General features: G+C 43.8%; 2 protein-coding genes across 10 annotated transcripts in view; both read left to right on the plus strand.

Moving 5' to 3' along the window:
- atp11c (ATPase phospholipid transporting 11C) overlaps positions 1-18,560 on the plus strand; it is a 72,564-nt gene extending 54,004 nt beyond the window's left edge. The window contains exons 16-31 of one of the 6 annotated variants that reach the window (XM_066648467.1): positions 2-75; positions 179-282; positions 391-572; positions 2,155-2,421; positions 2,816-2,993; positions 3,372-3,474; positions 3,855-4,000; positions 4,566-4,625; positions 5,082-5,209; positions 7,400-7,535; positions 7,637-7,702; positions 7,792-7,895; positions 8,016-8,172; positions 10,720-10,810; positions 13,570-13,601; positions 15,904-18,560. In XM_066648467.1, the coding sequence (XP_066504564.1) occupies positions 2-75; positions 179-282; positions 391-572; positions 2,155-2,421; positions 2,816-2,993; positions 3,372-3,474; positions 3,855-4,000; positions 4,566-4,625; positions 5,082-5,209; positions 7,400-7,535; positions 7,637-7,702; positions 7,792-7,895; positions 8,016-8,172; positions 10,720-10,809 (1,795 nt within the window). In that variant the 3' untranslated portion in view covers position 10,810; positions 13,570-13,601; positions 15,904-18,560. Of the gene's footprint in view, position 1; positions 76-178; positions 283-390; positions 573-2,154; positions 2,422-2,815; positions 2,994-3,371; positions 3,475-3,854; positions 4,001-4,565; positions 4,626-5,081; positions 5,210-7,399; positions 7,536-7,636; positions 7,703-7,791; positions 7,896-8,015; positions 8,173-10,719; positions 10,811-11,793; positions 11,903-13,569; positions 13,602-15,903 lie in introns of those variants that run through there. The other 5 variants (XM_066648465.1, XM_066648466.1, XM_066648469.1 and 2 more) reach the window with 5 other exon arrangements.
- Positions 18,561-20,232: 1,672 nt separating this feature from the next.
- mcf2a (MCF.2 cell line derived transforming sequence a) overlaps positions 20,233-25,013 on the plus strand; it is a 41,486-nt gene continuing 36,705 nt past the window's right edge. For all 4 annotated transcript variants that reach the window (XM_066648484.1, XM_066648485.1, XM_066648488.1 and 1 more), the window contains exon 1: positions 20,233-20,689. In XM_066648484.1, coding sequence (XP_066504581.1) covers positions 20,596-20,689 — 94 coding nt within the window. In that variant the 5' untranslated portion in view covers positions 20,233-20,595. The remainder of the gene's footprint in view (positions 20,690-25,013) is intronic.

Raw genomic sequence — 25,013 nt, forward strand, 5'->3', positions numbered from 1 at the left:
GGTATGAGTTGCTTCATGTACTCAACTTTGACCCTGTGCGGCGGAGAATGAGTGTCATAGTCAGGAACAGGTCAGGTGGGTTAATGTTTGGTCAGTACGTACTTTAACATTTGATATTTTCATATGCTTAGCCTTGATCCCGTTTCCTGATGTTTATGTGCGTTTCCTTCCCAATTAGGGGACACTCTGCTCTTCTGCAAAGGGGCTGATTCCTCAATCTTCCCTAGAGTCAGACCAGAGGAGGTGGACAGAATTCGCATGCATGTGGAACGCAATGCTACGGTGACCTTTCTCCCAGCTTTGTCATTTTCTGCACTATTTGCACCTGGGGAAAAAAAAGGACAAATGTTCTCTCAACTGAAGATGTGCTGTGTTTGTGTGAGGGATTAGGAGGGGTACAGGACACTGTGTGTGGCCTATAAGCTGTTAAGTCCAGAAGAGTATGCTGTGGCAGATGCTGGACTGAGGGATGCCCGGCTGGCTCTGCAGGACAGAGAGGAGAAGCTCATGGCTGTTTATAACCAAGTGGAGACAAGAATGAGTCTGATTGGAGCTACTGCTGTAGAAGACAGGTCAGTGACTGCTTGTGCTCTACAGTCATGTGCCCATTATACTGTCCCTGTACTCTGACCCTTAACGTTTTCTATCAATCATCATCTAAAAGTAAACCTTTGCTTTGTTCCTAATTGTGATTTGGCCTGTTTTAGACTGCCGTCCTATTTCAGCGGTTTGCAGTGTGTGACAGTATCTAGTTCCTCAATACAGGATCAGAAGTGAAGTTTTGAGTTTGGAACAGAATGGAATGTATGCCATCTACTAGTGCTGGGCGATATGAGCACAAATCAATATCATGATTGATTGTCATGGTGGCGCAGCAGGTTAGTGTCGCAGTCACACAGCTCCAGGGGCCTGGAGGTTGTGGGTTCGATTCCTGCTCCGGGTGACTGTCTGTGAGGAGTGTGGTGTGTTCTCCCCGTGTCCGCGTGGGTTCCCTCCGGGTGCTCCGGTTTCCTCCCACATTGCAGGTGGATTGGCGACTCAAAAGTGTCTGTAGGTGTGAGTGAATGTGTGAGTGTGTGTTGCCCTGTCAAGGACTGGCGCCCCCTTCAGGGTGTGTTCCTGCGTTGCGCCCAATGATTCCAGGTAGGCTCTGGACCCACCGTGACCCTGAATTGGATAAGCGGTTACAGATAATGAATGAATGAATTAATTTTTGACCCTCATCGTTCAGTGACTCCTCTATGCTCCAGTATTAAAGCTGGGACATTTTTTCTAATGTCGCTGGGAGCTGGTTCCTCTCATTTTGTGAGCACTGTTCATATCTGGTGTGTGATTGTGCCTGGGTCACTGAAATTTTTTTTTTCTCTCAGTGTTTACGTTTTTTTGTTTAGTGTAGTTTCATTAACGTCAAAACGTACAAACAACAGACATTGTGTTTTTCTTTGGTACGAGCTGCTCGAGTCGCTCGGTCGGCCTCAGCGTTTAGGTTCTCCTTCATGTTGCTTCCATGTAGCAGATAGGGGCAGAATCATGTGACTACTGCGTGAGAGTGTGGTTTTAAAGAGACAGTACATGAACACACTGGGGACATGACAGAATTGAAAGAAGAAAAAAATAAATAAAATGTAATTAATCGATATAGAAAAGGTTATGACGATTTTGATTAATTTTTGATTAATTGCTCAGCCCTAATATCTAATCTTTTAGATGTGTACCGTAGCCTATCCATTCACTCATAACAATAAATTAGGTGTAAAAATAAGGTTTTTTTTGTGTAACATAATATTGTTATTCAAATATTCTCCTGCTCTTTTGTCATTCTGTGATAACAGTTTCTTAGTATTTAAAATGACAATTGTCTTTGTATTCAGTATAATTTAACCTAAAAATGAAGTAGTATGGAAAAAAAAGCATTTATTTTTTTAGGGTTTTCCTTTTTTTATGAATGAATTGAATAGCGGGAGAATGTTTTTTTTTTTTTTAATACAGTTATATGTTACACAAAAACATTTTAAAACACCATATTTTAAACATCTAATAAATAATTATTAGCTTATTATTTTAGAAATTATGAGACGTGAACAGCTGTATCAACATATGCACCCAGTGCCTTTAATGCAGACCTCTATTTGCTTGTCCTGGGTGTTCCTGCAGGCTGCAGGAGGAGGCAGCAATGACTATGGAGGCCCTGCAGGGAGCTGGGATGAAGGTGTGGGTGCTCACGGGTGACAAGATGGAGACGGCCAAGTCCACCTGCTACGCCTGTCGTCTTTTTCAGCGAGGCACAGAGCTTCTTGAGTTGACGGTGCGCACCCTTGAAGAAGGGGGCAGGAAGCGAGAAGAAAGGCTCCATGAGCTGCTGCTGGACTACCACAAGAAAGCAGTGCAGGACGCCCCACCAGTCAAAGCTGGGGTCACCAGGTCTGTGGCTAAGTTAACAAACGAACTTGTCCGCCATGCGTTCCACAATGAGCTCTGAACCTGACACTAAGGTTCAGTTTCACTCGTGTCTTTGGGAATTGAGTCTATTTGCTGAAGGTTATGTAAAACACAAATAAAGAAAGCTCTAAAACCCATCTAGACGTAGGCTACCATTGGGAATACTTTGGTTGCTAGAAGATTCAGTATCGTAGTTGCCTGGAAACCAGTGGTACTGATTGTCTTACATAAAGAAATTATAGTCTTCAGGGGAGTTCAGTCATACGTTGATTTTTACTGATCCGATTTGACCTCTAGTAATGAGACAAGTCTGTTGTGAATTTATATTTAACTCTCTCTCTCTCTCTCTCTCTCTCTCTCTCTGTGTGTGTGTCAGGAGCTGGTCCACTGCAAATCAGGAGTATGGCTTCATCATAGACGGAGCCACGCTGTCTTTAGTGATGAACCCATCGCCTGATGCGAATTCCAGCCGCTACAAGAGCCTCTTCCTGCAGATCTGCCAGAACTGCACCGCTGTGCTCTGCTGCCGCATGGCACCATTGCAGAAAGCTCAGGTCAGTCGTGCATCGTGGGTCCAGACACGTACACACAAAACAGGCATGAAAGGGATGATTTAAATCACACTTTAAAAACCACTGCTGAGGTATTCACACTTACAGATGAATTCCATTTTCTCATATAATTAAATATAAATATTTTAGCTATGTAGATACACTTGTGTGATACACTACAGTGTTTGCATATGCTGTGCTACTGTAATTTCTCTGTACCCATGAATATAACACCAGTTTCATTCTGTTGCATGTATTGTTAATGTGTAAGTACACAATTATAGGCCACAGTTTGTATGAAATGTGCCCATGATTTCTGTGTCGCTCAAATAAGTCTCAAGAAATAAAGAGGAAAACGCTTCATTTGTTTTAACATTGCAGATTGTAAAAATGGTGAAGAACTCTAAAGGCTCTCCCATCACATTGTCTATTGGTGATGGGGCCAATGATGTCAGTATGATCCTGGAGGCACACGTGGGCATTGGTAAGCTCATCTGCACTGTTGAATTTGTGATGGTGATATGCCAGTGATAATTCTGTTCTCACTGACCTAATAAAACAAACAAAAATGTATGCCGCGTGTCTGCATCAATCCTGTATCTGTTTGAGGTTGAGGAGTGTTTTAGTGGAGGTATAAGTGCGGTTACAAAGTGGAGATGTTCTGGATGAGATCCTTTGCCTAAAGGGGACAATGTAAAAGAGATTGTTCTTGGTACGATCTGTCCACATACATTTTTATTGCCTTCCTTCCCAATCTGTTGGTGTATAAATAGAAAGGATGGGAGGAAGTTCACTGCTGCTGCTTTTGAAAGCAGTGTTTATTTTCCTCTTCCAATGCACTGTGTGGTTGTGTGTACGACGCAGGTATAAAAGGTAAAGAGGGCAGGCAGGCAGTGAGAAACAGCGACTATGCCATTCCCAAGCTCAAGCACTTAAAGAAGCTGCTGCTGGCACATGGACACCTCTACTACGTACGCATTGCCCACCTTGTGCAGTACTTCTTCTACAAGGTTTGTAGAAAAACAAATTCATTCATTCATTATCTGTAACCCTTATCCAGTTCAGGGTCGCGGTGGGTCCAGAGCCTACCTGGAATCATTGGGCGCAAGGCAGGAACACACCCTGGAGGGGGCGCCAGTCCTTCACAGGGCAACACAGACATTCACTCACCCGTGTTTTTGGACTGTGGGAGGAAACCGGAGCACCCGGAGGAAACCCACGCGGACACTGGGAGAACACACCACACTCCTCACAGACAGTCACCCGGAGGAAACCCACGCAGACACAGGGAGAACACACCACACTCCTCACAGACAGTCACCCGGAGCAGGAATCCACGCAGACACAGAGAGAACACACCACACTCCTAACAGACAGTCACCCGGAGCAGGAATCGAACCCACAACCTCCAGGTCCCTGGAGCTGTGTGACTGCGACACTAACCTGCTGCACCACCGTGCCGCCCAGAAAAACAAATTGATAATTGAAAATGGAGATTGTTTCTCATTATTTGTTTTGGTCTGTTCCTCTTTGAGCAGATAATAACGCCCTTATTTTTTGTCTCTTTGTCCTCAGAACCTTTGTTTCATCTTACCTCAGTTCCTGTACCAGTTCTTCTGTGGTTACTCCCAGCAGGTGGGTTGTTTTTACTGGTTGGTTCTCACTTCCACATCCTGCATTTATTCCTCCCTTCTGCTCTGTCCTCCCTTTCTCTGCCCTCCAGTGACTGCTGTCTGATATATATAACATGCCTTAAAAATGCACTTCTTTTTAATCCAGTTTTCTGATGTACAACATGCTTCACAAGACAGTGAGAAAAGCACTCAAGCTTATCAGAAACGTACAGGACTACACACCACTTTGTCTTTGTTTTAAAAATAAGGGGATAAATACTCTCAGCAATTCTCAACATAGCTGAACTCAAAATCCCCAATGTGTATATATATCAATAAAGTGACCGCTGCATGTAGCCACACAGCCAGAAAGTCACAACTCTTGCTGTGTACTTGCTCCCTGAGTGTGTGTGCGCGCTCTCCTTTTTGTTGTATTAACCCCTGGGTGGCCCATCCCTACCTTTCCTCCCCTCCCTAGCCCCTGTACGATGCAGCCTATCTGACGATGTACAACATCTGCTTCACCTCCATGCCCATCCTGGCTTACAGCCTGCTGGAGCAGCACATAGCCATCGAGATCCTGCTGAACAATGCCACCCTCTACAGGTGAGAGATGGAACTGCGTTTTCCAAGCCGTATGTTCTTTAAAAATGCAGGTTTTCTAGCTTTTCCAGTCTTTGTGGAATATATCATTGTATCTGGATTTTTATATCTATGTATATTTGTCATACATTTGTCAGGAGAATGAGCAAATGATCGTTTTGTAGCCATTTTGGGGATAGTGTTTTATCTAACAGACAAGATGTTGTTTTTAAAGTTGTAGTTGTGATATACAGCATATTTTTGTTTTGTTTTAAAGGATCACATTTATTTATTTATTTATTTTGCTACTGAGTCCCCCAGTGTAATGTAATTGAAATCAATGGGGAGTAGAAACTACACAGTGTAGTTTCTGCAGTGCTGAGCCCAGAGCAGTAGCAGCAGAGGCTCTATTTTCCTTAATACATGTTAAAAAATGATACTTCCATTCCATTGTTGTTCCATTTAATACAGAAATGCACTGCTTTACCACAGGAGGTGATATTGTATCAAAAATAAGATGTCATTCAGTGAATGGAGTCTTGGAGCTGGCTTATTGAACAAGGTTTAAGTCTAGTCTTGAAGTAATTTGCAAAGCCAGTAGCATTTTACTGTTTAAAATCTTGCTTAAATTAGACTTGATTTAGGTTTGGGAAAATGGCAAAATGATATTAGGATGGGGGTGAGGGACTTCTGTGTGATTAACCAAAATAAACATTTATTAGATAAATATAACCTACATGTTCATTCATTCATTCATTCATTATCTGTAAGCGCTTATCCAGTTCAGGGTCGCGGTGGGTCCAGAGCCTACCTGGAATCATTGGGCACAAGGCGGGAACACACCCTGGAGGGGGCGCCAGTCCTTCACAGGGCAACACAGACACACTCACACATTCACTCACACACTCACACCTACGGACACTTTTTGAGTCGCCAATCAACCTACCAACGGGTGTTTTTGGACTGTGGGAGGAAACCGGAGCACCCGGAGGAAACCCACGCGGACACGGAGAGAACACACCACACTTCTCACAGACAGTCACCCGGAGGAAACCCACACAGACACAGAGAACACACCACACTCCTCACAGACAGTCACCCGGAGGAAACCCACGCAGACACGGGGAGAACACACCACACTCCTCACAGACAGTCACCCGGAGGAAACCCACACAGACACAGAGAGAACACACCACACTCCTCACAGACAGTCACCCGGAGGAAACCCATGTGAACACAGGGAGAACACACCACACTCCTCACAGACAGTCACCCGGAGGAAACCCATGCGGACACAGGGAGAACACACCACACTCCTCACAGACAGTCACCCGGATGAAACCCATGCGAACACAGGGAGAACACACCACACTCCTCACAGTCACCCGGAGGAAACCCATGCGGACACAGGGAGAACACACCACACTCCTCACAGACAGTCACCCGGAGGAAACCCACGCGGACACGGGGAGAACACACCAAACTCCTCACAGACAGTCACCCGGAGGAAACCCACGCGGACACGGGGAGAACACACCAAACTCCTCACAGACAGTCACCCGGAGGAAACCCATGCGGACACAGGGAGAACACACCACACTTCTCACAGACAGTCACCCGGAGGAAACCCACGCAGACACGGGGAGAACACACCACACTCCTCACAGACAGTCACCCGGAGGAAACCCATGTGAACACAGGGAGAACACACCACACTCCTCACAGACAGTCACCCGGAGGAAACCCATGTGAACACAGGGAGAACACACCACACTCCTCACAGACAGTCACCCGGAAGAAACCCATGCGGACACAGGGAGAACACACCACACTCCTCACAGACAGTCACCCGGAGGAAACCCATGCGAACACAGGGAGAACACACCACACTCCTCACAGTCACCCGGAGGAAACCCATGCGGACACAGGGAGAACACACCACACTCCTCACAGACAGTCACCCGGAGGAAACCCATGCGAACACAGGGAGAACACACCACACTCCTCACAGTCACCCGGAGGAAACCCATGCGGACACAGGGAGAACACACCACACTCCTCACAGACAGTCACCCGGAGTGGGAATCAAACCCACAACCTCCAGGTCCCTGGAGCTGTGTGACTGCGACACTTACCTGCTGCGCCACCGTGCCGCCCCTAATCTACATGTTTTAATCAAATTTCTGAATCATATTTTTTTCCCCCTTTCCATAGAGAGATAGCAAAGAACGCTATGTTACGATGGTGTCCCTTCCTCTACTGGACAGTGCTGGGGATTTTTCAGGGACTTCTGTTCTTCTTTGGTGTCAAATATTTGTTCAGCAACCCAGCGCTGCAGGACAATGGCCAGGTCAGTGGTGCTCTAGTCAGCTTTTTAAGAACTCCCATGCTGTGATGAGTAATGAAATGGCCTTTTTTTACCCTTTGTTTTCTGTGTTTTTTTCCCCCCAGGTGTTTGGAAATTGGTCCTATGGAACAATTGTTTTTACAGTCTTGGTTTTCACTGTCACACTAAAGGTGGGCTCATCATTTCATACTGATCTACTAGAATAGTTTAAAACAGTGTAGTTTTCAGAAATCTCTGACCTAAATTGTGCTTCTTTCAGCTGGCCTTGGACACACGGCACTGGACATGGATCAACCACTTTGTGATCTGGGGCTCACTAGCCTTCTATGTGTTCTTCAGCTTCTTCTGGGGAGGCATCATATGGTGCGCTAAAGTAGAAAGTTATATGGACTGCTGTTTAACGGTCAAATCATTTAAAATTTTCTAAACATAACCTTTAATGTTTATTTATTGTCTTGTTTCCTCACTCTCTTTACTCTTAAGGCCATTCCTGAAACAGCAGCGGTTGTACTTTGTCTTTGCTAACATGCTGAGCTCTGTGTCGGCCTGGCTGGTCATCATCCTCCTCATCCTCCTGAGTCTTCTGCCAGACATACTCCTCGTAGTCTTCCGCAAGCCCAGGGGACCTCATGCTGGTCAGGTATTGTCCCGGTCGTGCCGATCCACGTGTATATCTTTTTTTTTTTTTTTTTATTTCTCACGCTCCACTTTGTTTAATTTACCACTTTTACAGCCTGTGTTTTATTTAGATTCCTGTTTAGTTTCATAACCATCCTATTCCTTGAGCTATATTCCTCTGTTTTACTCCTTTAACTGTAAAGTCTTTTACACAGTTCACAAACTCAAGCCCTTTTTTACTCTTATTTTATTATTACACCATTTTTCGCCTCTCCCACTCCTATTTTGGCCATCATTTACTCATTTTACTTGATTTAATATCATGTATACACGTTCCTGACAAGATCTCTGCCTTACGTTGAGGCGGATAGTAGTTGGCCTGAGCTGTGATTGGACGCAGCGACAGGAAGTCAATCAGGCTAATTGTAAGCATCGTTCTTCCTCTGCGTCCTCTCTCTTGAGCCCCCGTGTCGTATCTCTTTATGTGCCGCTAATTAAGTCGTCCTATGTCATTATTTAAAGCTGCAGTACCACATCAGCCGTTACTCCTGTCCCCAGCCATCTGACCAAACACAGTGGGCCATGCAGTAATAAGCATCAGTTGATGATAATTAGACCCCTCAAGCCACTTAAGCTGGTCGTGCCAAATGGGCTGTGGATGACTTGCAAGGGTGTTGCATAAGTGACATTTGCTCAGCAGCCTGCCCTGTGCTGACGAGCATACGGAGCTGATCTGTTCTCAACATGCCTCTCCAACCATGCCTGTCAATTAAAACGACCAACTGTTGAGAAATGGCATCTGTGGTCTAATATTAATTACATAAATCAGTCATTTTCCTAGGAGACTTTATACAGCGTAATATCAGTGGCAGGGTTTGTGTGATGTAAAGATGAACTGTTTCATGTATATTTCCATGTTTAATGTAACATATAATCGGTACAATTTAGTTGAAAAGCAAACTAGATAAAAGGAAAAACAAATATACTATATACGCTCTTAAACTAAGTACTTTTTAATGTTACAACAGTGTCCAATCTTTTTGGGAAGAGTCTATCAACGTGGGACTTCCTGACGTATCGATCCCTCGTCCTTGCAAAGGCACTCCCAATCTGTCAGATTCCCCTAAAGCATAATGCTAACACCACCACAATCTTCAACCTTGGCCTCATCAGACCATAATGTTGGGGCAGACTCGATGTAGGGTGCTGCTAAATGTTGGATGTTATTCTTTGTAAGAAAGGTCTTCTGTATTTCCAGCCCACCCCGCAGCCCAGACGTACGAAGAATAAGGGAGATTGTTGTCACATGTGGTACACAACCAGTACTTGCCAGAAATTCTTGCATCTCTTTTAATGCTGTAGTCCTTTTGGCAGCGTCCCAGACCAGTTTTCCTCTTGTGTTTTCATCAGTTCTGGAAGGACATCCAGTTCTTGGTAAAGTCATATTATGTCGTGCCATGTTTCTGTCGATGTGTTGATGACTTTTACCTTTCAACAGTGATCCCTCTGATGCTGGGTAAGCTCTTTGTGGACTAAGTAAATGTCAGGGAAATCCTACTAGAACGAATGAGCTGAATGTGAGGTTAAACAGGGAATAAAATCACTTTTATTGATAGCAGGTGGGTACTGACCACGTTTAATGGGAGCTAGAATGTGGGGTGTTTTTCTGTTGATTTTTTTCCCCGTCTAAAACAATTCAGTTTTTTTTTTTTTAATGGAGTTGCACAGATTAGAGGTCATATTAAAGTTAGAAATATATGTGGATGTTTAGATCCATTCTCTATGTCTTTTTAATGCAACACACTTTTGTTTAAAGTAATTGGAGGCCATTTCTATGAATCTGGAAAGGAATATTGACACTGAAAGCTTAGTGAGACGTAGAGAGGCGTGTTTTTGTTTCGACAATGAAAAAAAAAACTTGTAAAACTTTGCATGAAACAAGATGTATTTATTAAGGCAGATTTCACTGTGTGGGTTTTTCTTTGATCTGTTGGTAGTGGATGACTCAGTCGGTAGTGATGTGTATTTATTATCTTAGGATTGGTAAGAATAGTGTTCTACAACAGTGCACATACCAGGCGTCTCTTAATCTCCTCTGACTGCTGGAGATTGCTAGAAAGGCATGCTGCATTTCATTGTGTTCGTGTTGCCCCTGAACAAACCCCAGCAGAGTTTACATTTCCGAGAACTCTCAGGTATGAAGGCTTCTTAGATGTCGTTGTGATTCTGAAGCCGAGTTGTATTTTATAGAGGAATTGTGAATCTGATTGTATTTATTGCTTTTACGTTTTCCCCAATTCTGCATCTCTTTATTTTCTTTTGATAACCTACCTTTACGTATGGGTGGAGGATATGAGACAAATGTTAAAATACAATATGAACAGAGTGCCTCAGCAATACAAGGTCTCTCTGTCTCTTCAGGGAAAATTGATTATACTAAAGTAAAATATGAAGTATCCACGGGAATATAAAATAACATGGTCATAATACCCACCTGTGCCTTTCAACTTTTCTTTCTTTTTGTGCCTCTCTCTCTCTCTCTTTTATGCGTGTGTGTGTGACGCTGTAGATGAAGAGGCGGCTTCCTTCCTCTGGGACCTCCACTATCTTCATGCTGTCACAGACTACCAGCACTCACAGCTTTTCCTGGAGTGACTGAGGTCTCTTGGCTCTCACTTTTTCTTCACTGTGTTCCCCTGTCTTTTCTCCCCCTCTCCTCTGGGGTTGCTTGTCTCTTTCCCTCATGTTATTGCTGCCTTCTTTCCACTTGTTTGTCTTTTCCCCTTTCCTTGGGAAGTGCATACATCTCTGACAGGGTGCTGGGTGTGTGTTTGTTTTGGCTGAAGTTTTGATGGCCCTTGTTGGGCTTTTAAATGGAGATGGAATGCAAAGGTAGTTTGTGTGTGGAATAGTTGGTTGTTTTTTTTTGTTTTAATTCTTCATGGGTTCATGCTGAGGCTTTGCGTAATGGACCGCGGTCCTCTTGGTGTGTGTGTGTGTGGATGCCGCCTTTATGAAACTGCAGAATATTTTGTAGAGCTTTCTTAGCTCAGCTGCCTGTTCCCAGTCGCCTGCTCTGCATGCCCAGTCAGGTGAATGCAGCACGCAGAAAATCGCAGTGTACCCGCATGTGTGCTCAGCCAAGCCAACCTCGTCCTTCACCACAGCTGCTACGACCTGTCACCAGAAGTGTGTGTGTTTTATATAAATGTGAGAGTTTTTATGTCTGTACATGCATTTTGCATGTCCTATTGAATGCTTGGAAAAGTGAGGCATTGGGACAATAAGCCACCATTTTTTTAAAACTGATTAATTGGTGAAGTAAGTAGTCATCATTGTGGGTCAATTTAAATTGGCTGGAACTTTCCTGGATAAAGGAATCCTGCTTTTGTGGCTGGCAACGAAGACAATACACTATATTTATTTATGTAGTCACTGAAATAACTAGTTATACATTTGTTTGTGGTATACAATTCTTTTCAAATAATTCCTGCTCTGGTTTATAGTGAAATTAATGAGAGGAGCTGCTGAGTGTGTGTGTGTGTGTGTGTGTGTGTGTGTGTGTGTTTTGTTGGTTGATTATGTTTGTGCAGCGTCTTTTCCATAGTGTGCTAATTGTCTTTCACCCACCCCCCCCTTCCAGAAGAAGAAATGTCAGTCAAGTGCGGGAGGCAGCAAGTCCTCCAGGTCTTCCATCAGGCCTCTGCTCATGAGAACCTTTTCAGACGAGTCCAATACTGTCATATGAACAGGTACCAGACCCACCAATCAGAGCCCTCATCAAATTCCCAATCCCTAGTCCCTGCTAGGGCTTTTCTCCTCTCAGTTCTGTCCAAAGTCAGCAACGTGCTCTTTGGGGTCCTTATCCACTACAGTGGTTGTCCATAACATTCTGTACTGACTCCTCCTCCTGAACCTCTCCCTGTCACTGGGTCAGCTTTTGGTGGTTGGCTGAAAAGACATTTTTCTTAAAAAAGACACAAGACACAAGAAAGCCAATGCTATGGATACAGATACATTTGTATCTCCATCTCCTACTTCACATACCAGGAACCAAGGTAACCGAGTTATTAATGATTGAGGTTAACTGTTTACTACTTTAGGGCTGCAAAATACACACAAGTTATCTTAATTACATTCATTCATTCATTCATTATCTGTAACCGCTTATCCAGTTCAGGATAGGGTCCAGTTCAGGTGGGTCCAAAGCCTACCTGGAATCATTGGGCGCAAGGCGGGAATACACCCTGGAGGGGGCGCCAGTCCTTCACAGGGCAACACACACACACACATTCACTCACACACTTACACCTACGGACACTTTTGAGTCGCCAATCCACCTACCAACGTGTGTTTTTGGACTGTGGGAGGAAACCGGAGCACCCAGAGGAAACCCACGCAGACACAGGGAGAACACACCAACTCCTCACAGACAGTCACCCGGAGCGGGAATCGAACCCACAACCTCCAGGTCCCTGGAGCTGTGTGACTGCGACTCTACCTGCTGCACCACCGTGCCGCCCATCTTAATTACAATTATGGCCAATTATGGTTTTACCAAGACTTACGTAAAGTCAAATCTTGAGCAAATTATTTACAGCATGCAAAGAATTATTCACGAAATAATATAGTCCAGTCTGTAATGTGACATTAACATTGCTCAACATTGCTATAGGCAGTGATATAATGACAGCATCATGCACCCTAGTCCAATTTTGTGATTATTTAACTGGCTACGTTTATGAATTTAATACTGAGATATTAGAGACCTATAAAACATCTCAGAAATGTTTTGGGAGGTTTGCCAAAGTTGCCTGGTATTAGAAATGGAATATCAAAAAGAATAAAACTTCAGCCAGCAAACCAAGACTGTTTCTTTCAGTCTCTGAGGGGAAAATCCCATCTTGTCAAGCTTTAACATGTGTCTTTTGAAATTTCCTGTGATTCGGCCCCTGTTTAATTGACTAAAGCCTATTCAGCCCTGCTGGTCTGGGGAATCTTTTTTTTTTGTTGTTGTTGTTGTCAGGGCTTTACCCATGTGTGTGAGTGTGTGTGAGTGGGTGGCTACACGTGTCTGGGCATTGTGTGTCATGCTTCTGTGTACTCTGTTCTTCTCCATGGTGTTGTGACATTGGTTGTGGTTGTCATTTAGCATTTGTTCTTGTGGCATGTGTTGCATGTTTTCCCCGTGTAATATTTAACTTGCTTTGGCCTTGTCAGTGTCTTCTCAATTCTAGCACTTTGGTGTTTAACAGAAGCTTGGTGCCTGCATGGTGTGTGTGTGTGTGTGTGTGTGTGTGTGTGTGTGTGTGTGATGACTTTTGCCTGCTGCGTATGTGGGGAGTGTGCTTAAAGGCAACATTCAGCTGTAAACATTGCACCTTCACTGGAGTTAAATTCACTTTTCTGTTCTTCTCAGCTGTCAGAGGGTTCTCTCCTTCACACATCCAGGTAAAGTGATGGGGAGCATCTGTCCCCTGCCACAACTGCACTAACAAAATCAAAACAATGCTCTGGTTAATTTCAACCTAACCTGATCTACACCAGCTCAAGGATCTGGGGGAATAATGCATCGTTTGATTTGGGCTGCTATTAAAATTTGGGCTTAATTTATTTATTTCTTTTTACAACCTTACATTTTTTAAATTATTATTATAATTAACACGCATTGGAGCTGTTTTATTTTTATTGATTTGATTTATATTTTTGTAGTTTTGGGGCCTTTAAAGTACTCGGATCTGATTTGCAATCAAAGAAGATATGAAAAACGAGATTTTTCAATCAAGTCTGTGTGATTATTCCTGTGTATAGATGAATCAGATGTTTTTGAACAGTTTTCAGCTTATAGCCACATAATAACTAAGGTCCTGTTTACACTTGGCATTAATATCCAGACACCAAGAAAATCAGTATTTAATCAAGCCACAGCATATTTACACTTTAAGTTACAAATGAATTACAAGTTGTGTTGATTTTGTTTATCAGCAAGTTGTAAGTACAAGTTGTGGGAGAAGCACCTACTTAGGCCCCATCCACACTGACCTGGATATTTTGGGAGGGAGGAATATCTGGATGCGTTTGGAGAGGGCCTTAGTTTCATAGTCAGCAGTTTTGCTTTTCAACATTGTGTTCAAAAATAAAGGAACACTAGGTAGTGTTATTACCTTAAAGGCTAAGCACCACTTAATGGACCTCCATGAATATTCCACATTATTTAAGTTACTGACAGATATAAGTATGAATTAAAATGAAAATAGCAGCTTAATTTGCTTTAAAACTGACAATTGTATTAAATTGACGGAAAAACCCGAGCTCTCTACGGAAATTCTTGAACGCAACCGTGACGTCACTGGTGGACAACAGCTGAACACCGTTATGACTGACTGTTATGACAGTAGCTAGCTAAATAACCAACATTATTAATGACAATAGCCTAGCAATAAGCTAAACTAGAGGTACCGTTATTCTTGTAAATGTGATCGAAGTCGAACTCGAATTCATCCGACACTATAAACCTCCGTAATGCAGCTACGTAGCCGAGTATAATCTGAGCACCGAGTTTAGCGAGTCAAGCTAACGTTAACTAACACCAACTAAAACAGGCGAAGTGAGTGTCCTTACCCTGTTTACCTCCATGTTACAGAGGCTCTTGAACACCTTTCGTTGGTGTCCTTACATGCCCATATTGTTGGAAAAGCGCCAGTGAAATGAGCTACAGATAACGGAGTGAGCGGATGGTCCTTTCCAAAGTGCCCGTTTAAAGTTGACAAATTTAGTTCATTTTCTGGATATTTTGGGATCTTTGGGCCATTTGTTCACAGATGTCCCACTGTACATTGAATGATTGCAGCCAAAAACAACACACCTTTTCCTCATTTTGCATTAAATTAAGTGCAGCTTCTAGAGTTGTTGTCCACCATCTACGTCACAGGCAAGACGCCTATTAGAGTTTCCAAACACCGTTGGGGGGGGGGGGCAACGGTCTTTTAAACCTTATTCCTTGAATTAGTAAGAAATAACATGTTTTCTGACTCTCAATAAACACAATTCAGGAACTCAAATTCCACTGTATTTATTTGTTTGACACTTTCATAGAGCTGCTGCTTAGCCTTTAAAAATGTATCCAAGTTATTGTAATTGTTCACTGACCTTGTGATAGGGAAAATAGAGCCTCTGTCATTCCTGCTCTGGGCTCAGAAACTGCACTAAATCTAAATTTTAGTTTACTGGTACTTAAACCACCTCCTCTTTCCAACCTCCCCCTTGCTTTCAAGAAAGTACCCTAAATGTAAATCAAACTGCAAGGGTCAGGAGGGTCCAGAAGCAAAAAAAAAAAAAAAACAAAACAGAAATCTTACCTAGTGGTCCTTTTGCAGCTTCAAAATTATTGTGATGCTTCACTAACCTGGTTGCTCCTCTGGTCTCAGTAGGAAGCTTACCTAGTGGTTCTTAAAGTTATATTTGAATACATTGCATTGCATTGACACACACACATACACACACACACACTGAAATTCATTCACCATATACTCAGAGACCTCAATGTCAGAACAGCAAGATCCACACCCTTTTGACTTATGACTACACTGTTACTATAATCTTTCAAATGCTTTAATGAACAAAGTCCATGTAGGGGGCTACATTTTAACACCAAGTGAAAACAAGGCCTGCATTACAGTTGGGAACAGCTCACAGACTTGTGCTCTGTTTACAGAAGGTGTGAGATTGTTGTGTTCTTCTGTTCCCACTACAGCTCGCCGCTGTCACCCCATTGTCCTACAAGCATCTGAACGAGCGCTACTGAAGGACAGTGAAAAAGCCTGGGGTGGAAACTGCTGAAAGGACCTCGAATGTCAGCCAAGCTGGCTCCCTTTCCTTCGGCCTGGACCAGAAAATCAAGCCAATGGGAACCACCAAATGAGTGGCGGGCGAGAAAAATAAAGGAGGAGAGAAAATGAGGGGAAAAAAGGAAAAAAAAAATTGAACCAGGCCAACCAGTGTGCCAGCTCTCTCTGTATCCCTCTCTCTCTTTTCCTTCACCCTTCCCTCCTTTTGTAGCATGACTTCACCCAAGCTGGTTCTTGCAGCATGTGCCATTATTTTCCACCCTGATCTTTCATTTCCCGTCCATTACCGAGGCATGTGATTCTAATCCTCCTCCGGGTTCTTAGAGTCGGCCTAAAGGAGACGTAGGCTCCCGAGGCGAATCCATAGTGATGGAACCTTTGTTCCTTCATCTGTAGTCTCTCGGTGGTTCTCCTGCATGAGAGAGACTCACATCCTCACCACATTCCTCCGCCATCATAGTGGTTTTTATTCCATGTATTAGAAATACATGGCAGAAATAGTCCTCCTCTTTTTGATCAGAAATGCCCCAGGCCTAAATCCGTAGTCTAGAGTTTTGTGATTCTGAGCTTTCAATTTGAGCTCTCTTTAAGATGCTGCACTGACAGCCCTGACCCTATGGGTTTAATAAGCTGCCTTTCAGCAACATGCTGTATGTCCAGGTGTGTAGAGCGCTGGGTTTGGATGGTTTCACCTGTAGCGCATGTGCGCGTAGGAGGGTGTGGGTAAAAGGTATTCTACGACATGTCTGTTTTGATTTCTTTCATATTAGAATTTTGTAGTAATCTTAATTTTCTGATGATGCAGGGATCACTTAAGACATCAGATTTGAATTAGATGTGTGTGTTCTGTGATGTTTGCTGGAAGCCAAAAATCTTTTTTCCTGTTTCGGCTTTTCATATCCAGTCCTATCGAGTGTGCTGTGGCACGTGTGAGTTTGTAGGGACAGCAGAACCCGAGGTTCACCTGTATGTGACACAGAGGCAGTGTCTCCTCACTCTAAAGGCATTTCCATGTATGTTATTTATATGAACCGCTGTTTGTCCCACTTTGGGCCTGTGCTGACTGTTGCACACGCTTCCACACACTGCTCCTTGGAGGCTACCGTTTGAATCAGTGTTTAAGTGAAACAGTTAATGGGGAACGGTGGAAACATTCAAAGTGCCAACTCTGGAGCTAATGCCACTGTGAAGCATTTCTGACATCCCTCCATTTGAGACACGCCAGCGTGGTTGGTACCGTGGTTAGCATCGTGTTCGTCTTTGCCTCTTTCTTTCCTTTTTTTTGTGCTTCTTCATACATTCCATTTCTATACACTGCAATAATTTCAATCACTTTCTTGATTTTGTCAACTGTGTGATTCTATTTGACATATTTATTCCGATGTGTAATTTTAGTCACAAAGGTTATATATATATTTTTATGACATGAATCTTTTTTATCGTTGAGAAAGATCAGCTTATGCCAATTGAGTTCGTAATCCCAGACGCTCGGCCGATCGTATGCGCTCCCACCGAGGGCCCGGACCGCTCTTAGATCACCGTGTCACACCTCACTCAGCTGGTTTAGAGCTGGAACGGTGCGTGCTATCTGATCTCTAATCCCTTTAATGACTACTGTTGGATCGTTTCCGTTTATTTGGATCTCCTAGTAGCCCAAAGTGGGCACGAAGAAACACTGAAGAAACAGATTTTGTCATGATTTGTGAATGGGTAAATGTCTTTTTAAAATCATTAAGATCTGAAAGGCATTCCACTCCGTTCCAGCTTAAACCGAACAGGCTGGGTGTGTGTGTGTGTGTGTGTGTTTGAGTTAGTGTAGCTGTGGGAGCTTTGGCGTGTTAGACCTCTGACTGTGTCATGATGCAAAGCATCTGAAGCCCAACGTCGTTTGTGTGTAAGAACTTTCAGATTCTATCATAAACCATTATTTTCGAATGAGAATTATATGTAAGAGCTGTATACCGTATTTTTATTTAACTCTTTAAAAGATTTATTTGGACCTGTCTGGGAAAGACTAGCCAACTCTACGGATATAATCAGAGCTATTATTTTTTATCGTACTGATGCGTGGCAACACCATCATTAACCTGAGCCATGGTGCGCATACACACACACACACACACACTCATACGGCTTGAGGCACTGATGTGTGTGTGCGTGTTTAGCTCAGAAAGGGGAGGGGTGAATGGGACCTGCCTGCAGTATTTCCAGTACCCAGAACAGACCTTTAAATTACATCAGAGATGCTATTTTCAAAGCTAATGATAATTATTGGACTCTCATGTTTGCCTGAAAAAAGAAAAAAAAAAAACGTTTGATTGTATTTTTAATGCAACAGTTTTTCCAGCCACTGTTTTGTAAAAAAAAATGTAAAAAAATGAAAATGTGAAAAAGAAAAAAAAGGTGCGTAAGGCTGCCTGAGTTTTCTGGTAGGCGGTGTCTCTGCAGTGCTGTGGACACTCTGTCTGGAACCTCAGGCTCCGGCCTTCTGACCTGAATGTACCTCTTTAAGACCGGTCTGTTCCAAACAAGAAAATTCTTTCTGTAATAAAAAAAATTTTCAAACCAGAGCCTGTTGTGTGTTTGGCTTAGTCCTCGTTATCGTTTCTTGTGTGTGTGTGTGTGTGTGTGTGTGTGTGAATGATATAGATGCTGTGATATGTCTGTGTACTATGACTGCTGTTTTGGGTCAGTTAGAGTTCACTAAGCTCATTTAAATGCGTTTCCAATTGGCTTGTGTTTAGCTGGGTTTTAAGGTTTTAAACGAGCTGCTCAGTATTTCAGGAAGTATTCTGGGTTCTTTTACATAGTGTCCATTAATATTTTTAATAACAGAAGGCAAATATCTATTTGGGGCGGCACGGTGGCGCAGCAGGTAGTGTCACAGTCACACAGCTCCAGGGGCCTGGAGGTTGGGACCGCTCCGAGTGACTGTCTGTGAGGAGTTGGTGTGTTCTCCCCATGTCCGCGTGGGTTTCCTCCGGGTGCTCCGGTTTCCTCCCACAGTCCAAAAACACACGTTGGTAGGTGGATTGGCGACGTGAGTGTGTGTTGCCCTGTGAAGGTCTGGCGCCCCCTCCAGGGTGTGTTCCCGCCTTGCGCCCAATGATTCCAGGTAGGCTCTGGACCACCGCGACCCTGAACTGGATAAGGGTTACAGATAATGAATGAATAAATGAATGAAATATCTATTTGTTTGAGGTGTATAAACTCCTGGTCCCCATTGACATGATGTAATTGCTGCAGATCTGTCAGCTGCATACATACGATGTTAACCTCTCATTCTGTATTCAGATCTTAAGACGTGGGAGGCCTTGGGTGTACACTATACCCACAGTCATGCTCATGGAACCAGTTCGAGGTGTATTTTGACTTGAGACGAGATGTTGAATGTAACCATTATGAGATTTTGGAGGTGTTGGGTGATCCAGGGGTGTTACATCCATGTCCAAGAAATCATTCCCTACGCCGGTGTTTTTTCTGCCACTCATATTTATAAATGAGTGGCTCCCAACACATACATAGAGATCTTTTGCTCACAGACTTCACTGTAAATTATTTTAAACGTAATTCGAAGAAAACTGCAACTTGTTATTGAACAAAATAAACGGACAACGCTTTACAGTGGAATTATTACAAGTGACTTGCATTAATGCGTCTCATTCATTCACTGTGGTGCATCCACTTTGGGAACCACTGCCCTACGCCATCGCATCTCCTTGAAGTGTCGACACAACTCAGATTTCTTTAAAGGAACAATTGGTTTATAATAATAATAAAATTGATTTTTTTTTCTCTTGGGCTCCCCCTACAGTTGCAGTAATTTATTAATTACAGCACTGTCCTGTAACCCGGACGGACATGACATTTGTAGGTGACTTTCTACCCTCCTCCAAAACTTACCTAGTGCACTTTGTGCAGTGCTGAGCCTGGAGCAGCCACAACAGAGGCTCTATTCTCTTTATTACTGTCAGTGAAGCATCCCAGTGAATTTGAAGCTGTAATTTTAAAAGCAAACATACGGTCTAGTGTTACTTTAAGGCAGCAGAGCGGTGATTTGGCCACTGCCTCCAGGCCAGACTGACCAATGAGGAGTGAGGAGAGGGAGGAGCTTGGAGAAACTGGAGTTTGGCCGAGTGCCAGAAGCTTGAGCCTCCCACTGAGCTGCAGCACTGACTCACTCTCGCCCGGCCAGAGAGAGAGAGAGGGATGTTTTTAGGCAGAGGGAGGGGGCTGTTTTGGTTTGGCCGTTCACACAGAAGGCGTGCCTTTTGCAGTCGGTACGGGACGACATCCTGACAGCTTGCTCCTTTTCTTTACCCGTCCCGTGTGTGTGTGTGTGTGTGTGTGTTGTAGTATAAGGTGAACCAGGCTTTGTTGCATCACCTCTGTTGGTGTTTGTTTCCTGGATGCTCTCAGCGTGAGGTGCTCGACTTTGTGGACTTCACTTTGGTCAAGGTGACTCGGAATCTGGACCTCAGCAGCAGAGGAGAAGTCCTGCGTCCTCTTTGTCAAGACAAGCTGCGGAGAAGTGGAGGATGTGAGGGCCTGCCGGGCCCTGCTTTTAAGGTGTTCTCTCCAGCTTCTGACTCCAGGGTATGGGCCCGGCCTCTCCTCACCAACCCCAGAAGGACATGGAGGGCTACTACAGTCTTCTGCAGGCCGGCTCAGAGCTGGAGAGCACACTGCAGCGTGAGTACTTATCACACGTTGACCATGTTTAACCCTTAAGCTCTTTTGGCCCATATGTGGACCTACATTTCAATCCTTCACATACAAACACAGCACTTACACCCCGGTTTCCTACTAGTTACTGAATGTTTGAGTTACTTTGTTAAGCGTATGATGTATTTACGTTGTTCTGGTCCCTGTTGCTAAACACGGGTCAGTGCAGCAGCTGCTCCTGATGCTGTTAATCACAATAGAACTGCTCCAGGGCTTATTCAGGTTATTTTAATGCAGATGGGTCCACCGAGGAATTATTTCACAAGGTGTTGGCTCAGTAATTTAAATAATTAGCGTAATATTTGAGAGACCTGCAAATGTTCAGTGATTTGTCCACGCGAACGCACATCTCTGCCCACTCTGACATACTATAAATAAAGTTTTGTTAAAGCTTTAAAGAAGTATGAGATGAGGAATGAGACGTATGAGGTGTCATCATTTTAAAACGCCTTAAAACCACGAATGTCTTATTCATAACTCTGCCGTAACAACTATAACATACCAATGAGAATGAAGACATGGCCTTGTCGTTTAGAGGATGATAAAACCCAGATTGAGCTGCAGCCGGCTGGATTTTATAATCTCAGGATGGATTTGGGTCAGTTTATTTTGTGGGGAGATTACACTGTGCTGGACCAGCATAGGCTTCATCGGTGAAAACAGCCCCTCAATATTCAACCCCTTGCTTCTTCCTGAAACAGTGACTCAGCATCTTCCCCTCTGCTCTGTCCTCCTTCGCAGCCGTAAACACACAAACACACTCGTTCTGTTCTTATATAAATGCAGATGAACTTGCCTCCGGTTTGTCAAAAGCATTGTTTATGTTCACCCAACTCTGCGCCGGTTTATCAAAGGTGTTTCATCACTGTAAGTAATGGGATTGGCTTTGGCTGTGAGGCTTGGCTTTTCAGCACCTGTCTGTGTGTTGATGCAAGGACAGGTGTGTGTGTGTGTGTGTGTGTGTGTGTGTGTGTGTGTTAATGCGCACTCTGCCCGTGCTCTATGTTTGAAGGCAACGCTGGGGGAAATGTCAGTAGTGCAGGTTGTTTCTACCTCTGCCTGTTTGTTTAGCTCAGTGTAATGATGGGAGTGTAATGTGATCCAGCTGTTTCTCTCAAGCCTTGGTCAAGTTCAACATACAGAGGCACTCAAGGTTTAAAAACCTAAGTAAAGGAAGACCTAGTTTCTCTGTGCCATAATTTGGGATGGACTATTAAAACAATAATAATAGCAGTGCTAGATGTAGTAATACATTGTTGGTTTACACTGTGATTAATTAATGTTTTAAAAGGAATAAATCACTCAACACGGCCCACATTTACAGTAGGTATATATATACAGTCAGGCCTCATTTCTCAGTAAAGCGTTTGTATTGTAAGCTGGTTGAAGAGAACCACGCCAGCCCTGCACTAGTAAAAGCTGCAGAGTTAATCCTCTGATCTGGACTCTGACCCCAGCACACATTCTGCTGGCCCTAAGCCTGTGGCATAGATGGCTACCTTCTGCTTACACTAATGAGTGAATACACACATGCCCACCTCCCTGACTCACAGCACCTGTGGCTCCCCCTTTAGTGCTAAGGCGGTCTTGCATATTTTCATGAAAATGATTTGTATTAAAATATTTAAACAAGAATTAATTTTGTGTTCGAGGTCAAACTACCTACTGTCATTTTCCCCATTACACTAAATTACCTCTTTTCTTTCCTATATATGTATATACACACAGGGGTTGGACAATGAAAGTGAAACACCTGGTTTTAGACCACAGTAATTTATTAGTATGGTGTAGGGCCTCCTTTTGCGGCCGATACAGCGTCAGTTTGTCTTGGGAATGACATACACAAGTCCTGCACAGTGGTCAGAGGGATTTGAAGCCATTCTTCTTGCAGGATAGTGGCCAGGTCTCTACGTGATGCTGGTGGAGGAAAACGTTTCCTGACTCGCTCCTCCAAAACACCCCAAAGTGGCTCAATAATATTTAGATCTGGTGACTGTGCAGGCCATGGGAGATGTTCACCTTCACTTTCATGTTCATCAAACCAGTCTTTCACCAGTCTCGCTGTGTGTATTGGTGCATTGTCGTCCTGATACACGGCACCGCCTTCAGGACACAGTGTTTGGACCATTGGATGCACATGGTCCTCCAGAATGGTTCGGTAGTCCTTGGCAGTGACGCGTCCATCTAGCACAAGGGAATGCCATGATACGGCAGCCCAAACCGTCACTGATCCAACCATGCTTCACTCTGGGCATGCAACAGTCTGGTGGTACGCTTCTTTGGGGCTTCTCCACACTGTAACTCTTCCGGATGTGGGGAAAACAGAGAACTCAGAGAACAATACATGTTTCACATTGTCCACAGCCCAAGATTTGTGCTCCTTGCACCATTGAAACTGACGTTTAGCATTGGCGTGAGTGACCAAAGGTTTGGCTACAGCAGCCCGGCCGTGTGTATTGACCCTGTGGAGCTCCCGACGGACAGTTCTGGTGGAAACAGGAGAGTTGAGGTGCACATTTAATTCTGCCGTGATTTGGGCAGCCGTGGTTTTATGTTTTTTGGGTACAATCCGGGTCAGCACCCGAACATCCCTCTCAGACAGCTTCCTCCTGCGTCCACAGTTAATCCTGTTGGATGTGTTTCGTCCTTCTCGGTGGTATGCTGACGTTACCCTGGATACCGTGGCTCTTGATACATCACAGAGACTTGCTGTCTTGGTCACAGATGCGCCAGCAAGACGTGCACCAACAATGTGTCCTCTTTTGAACTCTGGTGTGTCACCCATAATGTTGTGTGTATTGCAATATTTTGAGCAAAGCTCTTACCCTCTGCTAATTAACCCTTCACACTCTGCTCTTACTGGTGCAATGTGCAGTTAATGAAGATTGTCCACCAGGCTGCTCCAATTTAGCCATGAAACCTCCCACACTACAATGACAGGTGTTTCACTTTCACTGTCCAACCCCTGTATATACACACACATACTACAACCCAGTGCTAAGGGGCTTTAAAACCCTCTAGCTATTGTTATTGTGACTCGTGCAGCTGCAGAGCATTCATTTGAATTCAGTGCTTTACTAAGAAGAACTTTTCGATGCAAAGCTGAATGCCAACATCAACAGTGGGTTCCACTATTAGTTATTGACATACCTTTGCTGGAAGCTGCTTATCTCACTAAGTTAGCATGTCCTGGACCTGTTAACTGATCTGCAGTGGAATACAGAGAAGCTTCAGGTGGAGCCTGAATTTTATCTCACAAACATAAAATATTCAACTCTAATGAGGACACTTAATTCACATTGACCCTCCACTGCTCCAACAGCAATCGGCTGCACACACTACTTTTTATCTTACACACTCTTACAATTGTAATGTCCACCATGTATTATTTACAGTACGCTGATGAAAGCCACTTGTTTTCACACGCTATCAAACAAAAAAACTATACTGGACAATGCACGGTTACAATCAGATCAGATATTTGCTGAGTAAGGTATAAAGCCATAAATAACATTAGTGAATTCATACACTGAGTGAATCACAGATGCATTAAGTTGGGTATGGTTGTTTGGCCATCAAGGTCTAGTGTCAGTCTGTTACCTGGACTCAGAGAAGGCCTGTAGTGACATTTGACTTCTCTATTGCACAGATATAAGGTCGGTCTAGTCCAGGCCTAATCAATGGAAGAGCTCACTTGGGAGTATCTACCTATAAACTACAGGGACATTCATTCAGTCATTGTCTGTAACCTCTTATCCAGTTAGGGGTCTCGGTGGGTTGGGAGCCTACCCAGAATCACTGGGCGCAGGGCAGGAACACACCCCAGAGGGGGCACCAGTCCTTCACAGGGTGACACACACTCACATTGTACACATTTTAAAGTGGAGGCCAAGCTAATCTATGTAATAGTGCGTAAAGTCATGAAGGGTTAATTTTTTTTTCCTTATACACACTGGACTGTGTTATTACAACCATAAATTGTGACTTTTGTGGTGCTTTAGCTGTTATCACCACAGCAAATGACAGAAAAGCACTTATTACAGGAATCGATGTCTGACAATAAAAAGTGAGCTAATTTGGCTAAAGTTAGCAGGTGCTAGCAGTAAACCTCGTTAATCAGTAACTCTTAAAAACCTGATTCTAAAACTGTCCACAGCAAAGCTTGGGTTCCACCGACACAAAGTGTAACTCTAGCCATTTTGTCCACATAGCAACTGGAGAACAGCACTTTTTACCAGAATTAATGTCTAAGGCGAAAAATTGAGCTAATCCAGCTAAAGTTAGCTGCCGC

Source organism: Hoplias malabaricus, chromosome 17 (genome assembly GCF_029633855.1).
Source record: "Hoplias malabaricus isolate fHopMal1 chromosome 17, fHopMal1.hap1, whole genome shotgun sequence".
Taxonomy (NCBI): Eukaryota; Metazoa; Chordata; class Actinopteri; order Characiformes; family Erythrinidae; genus Hoplias; species Hoplias malabaricus.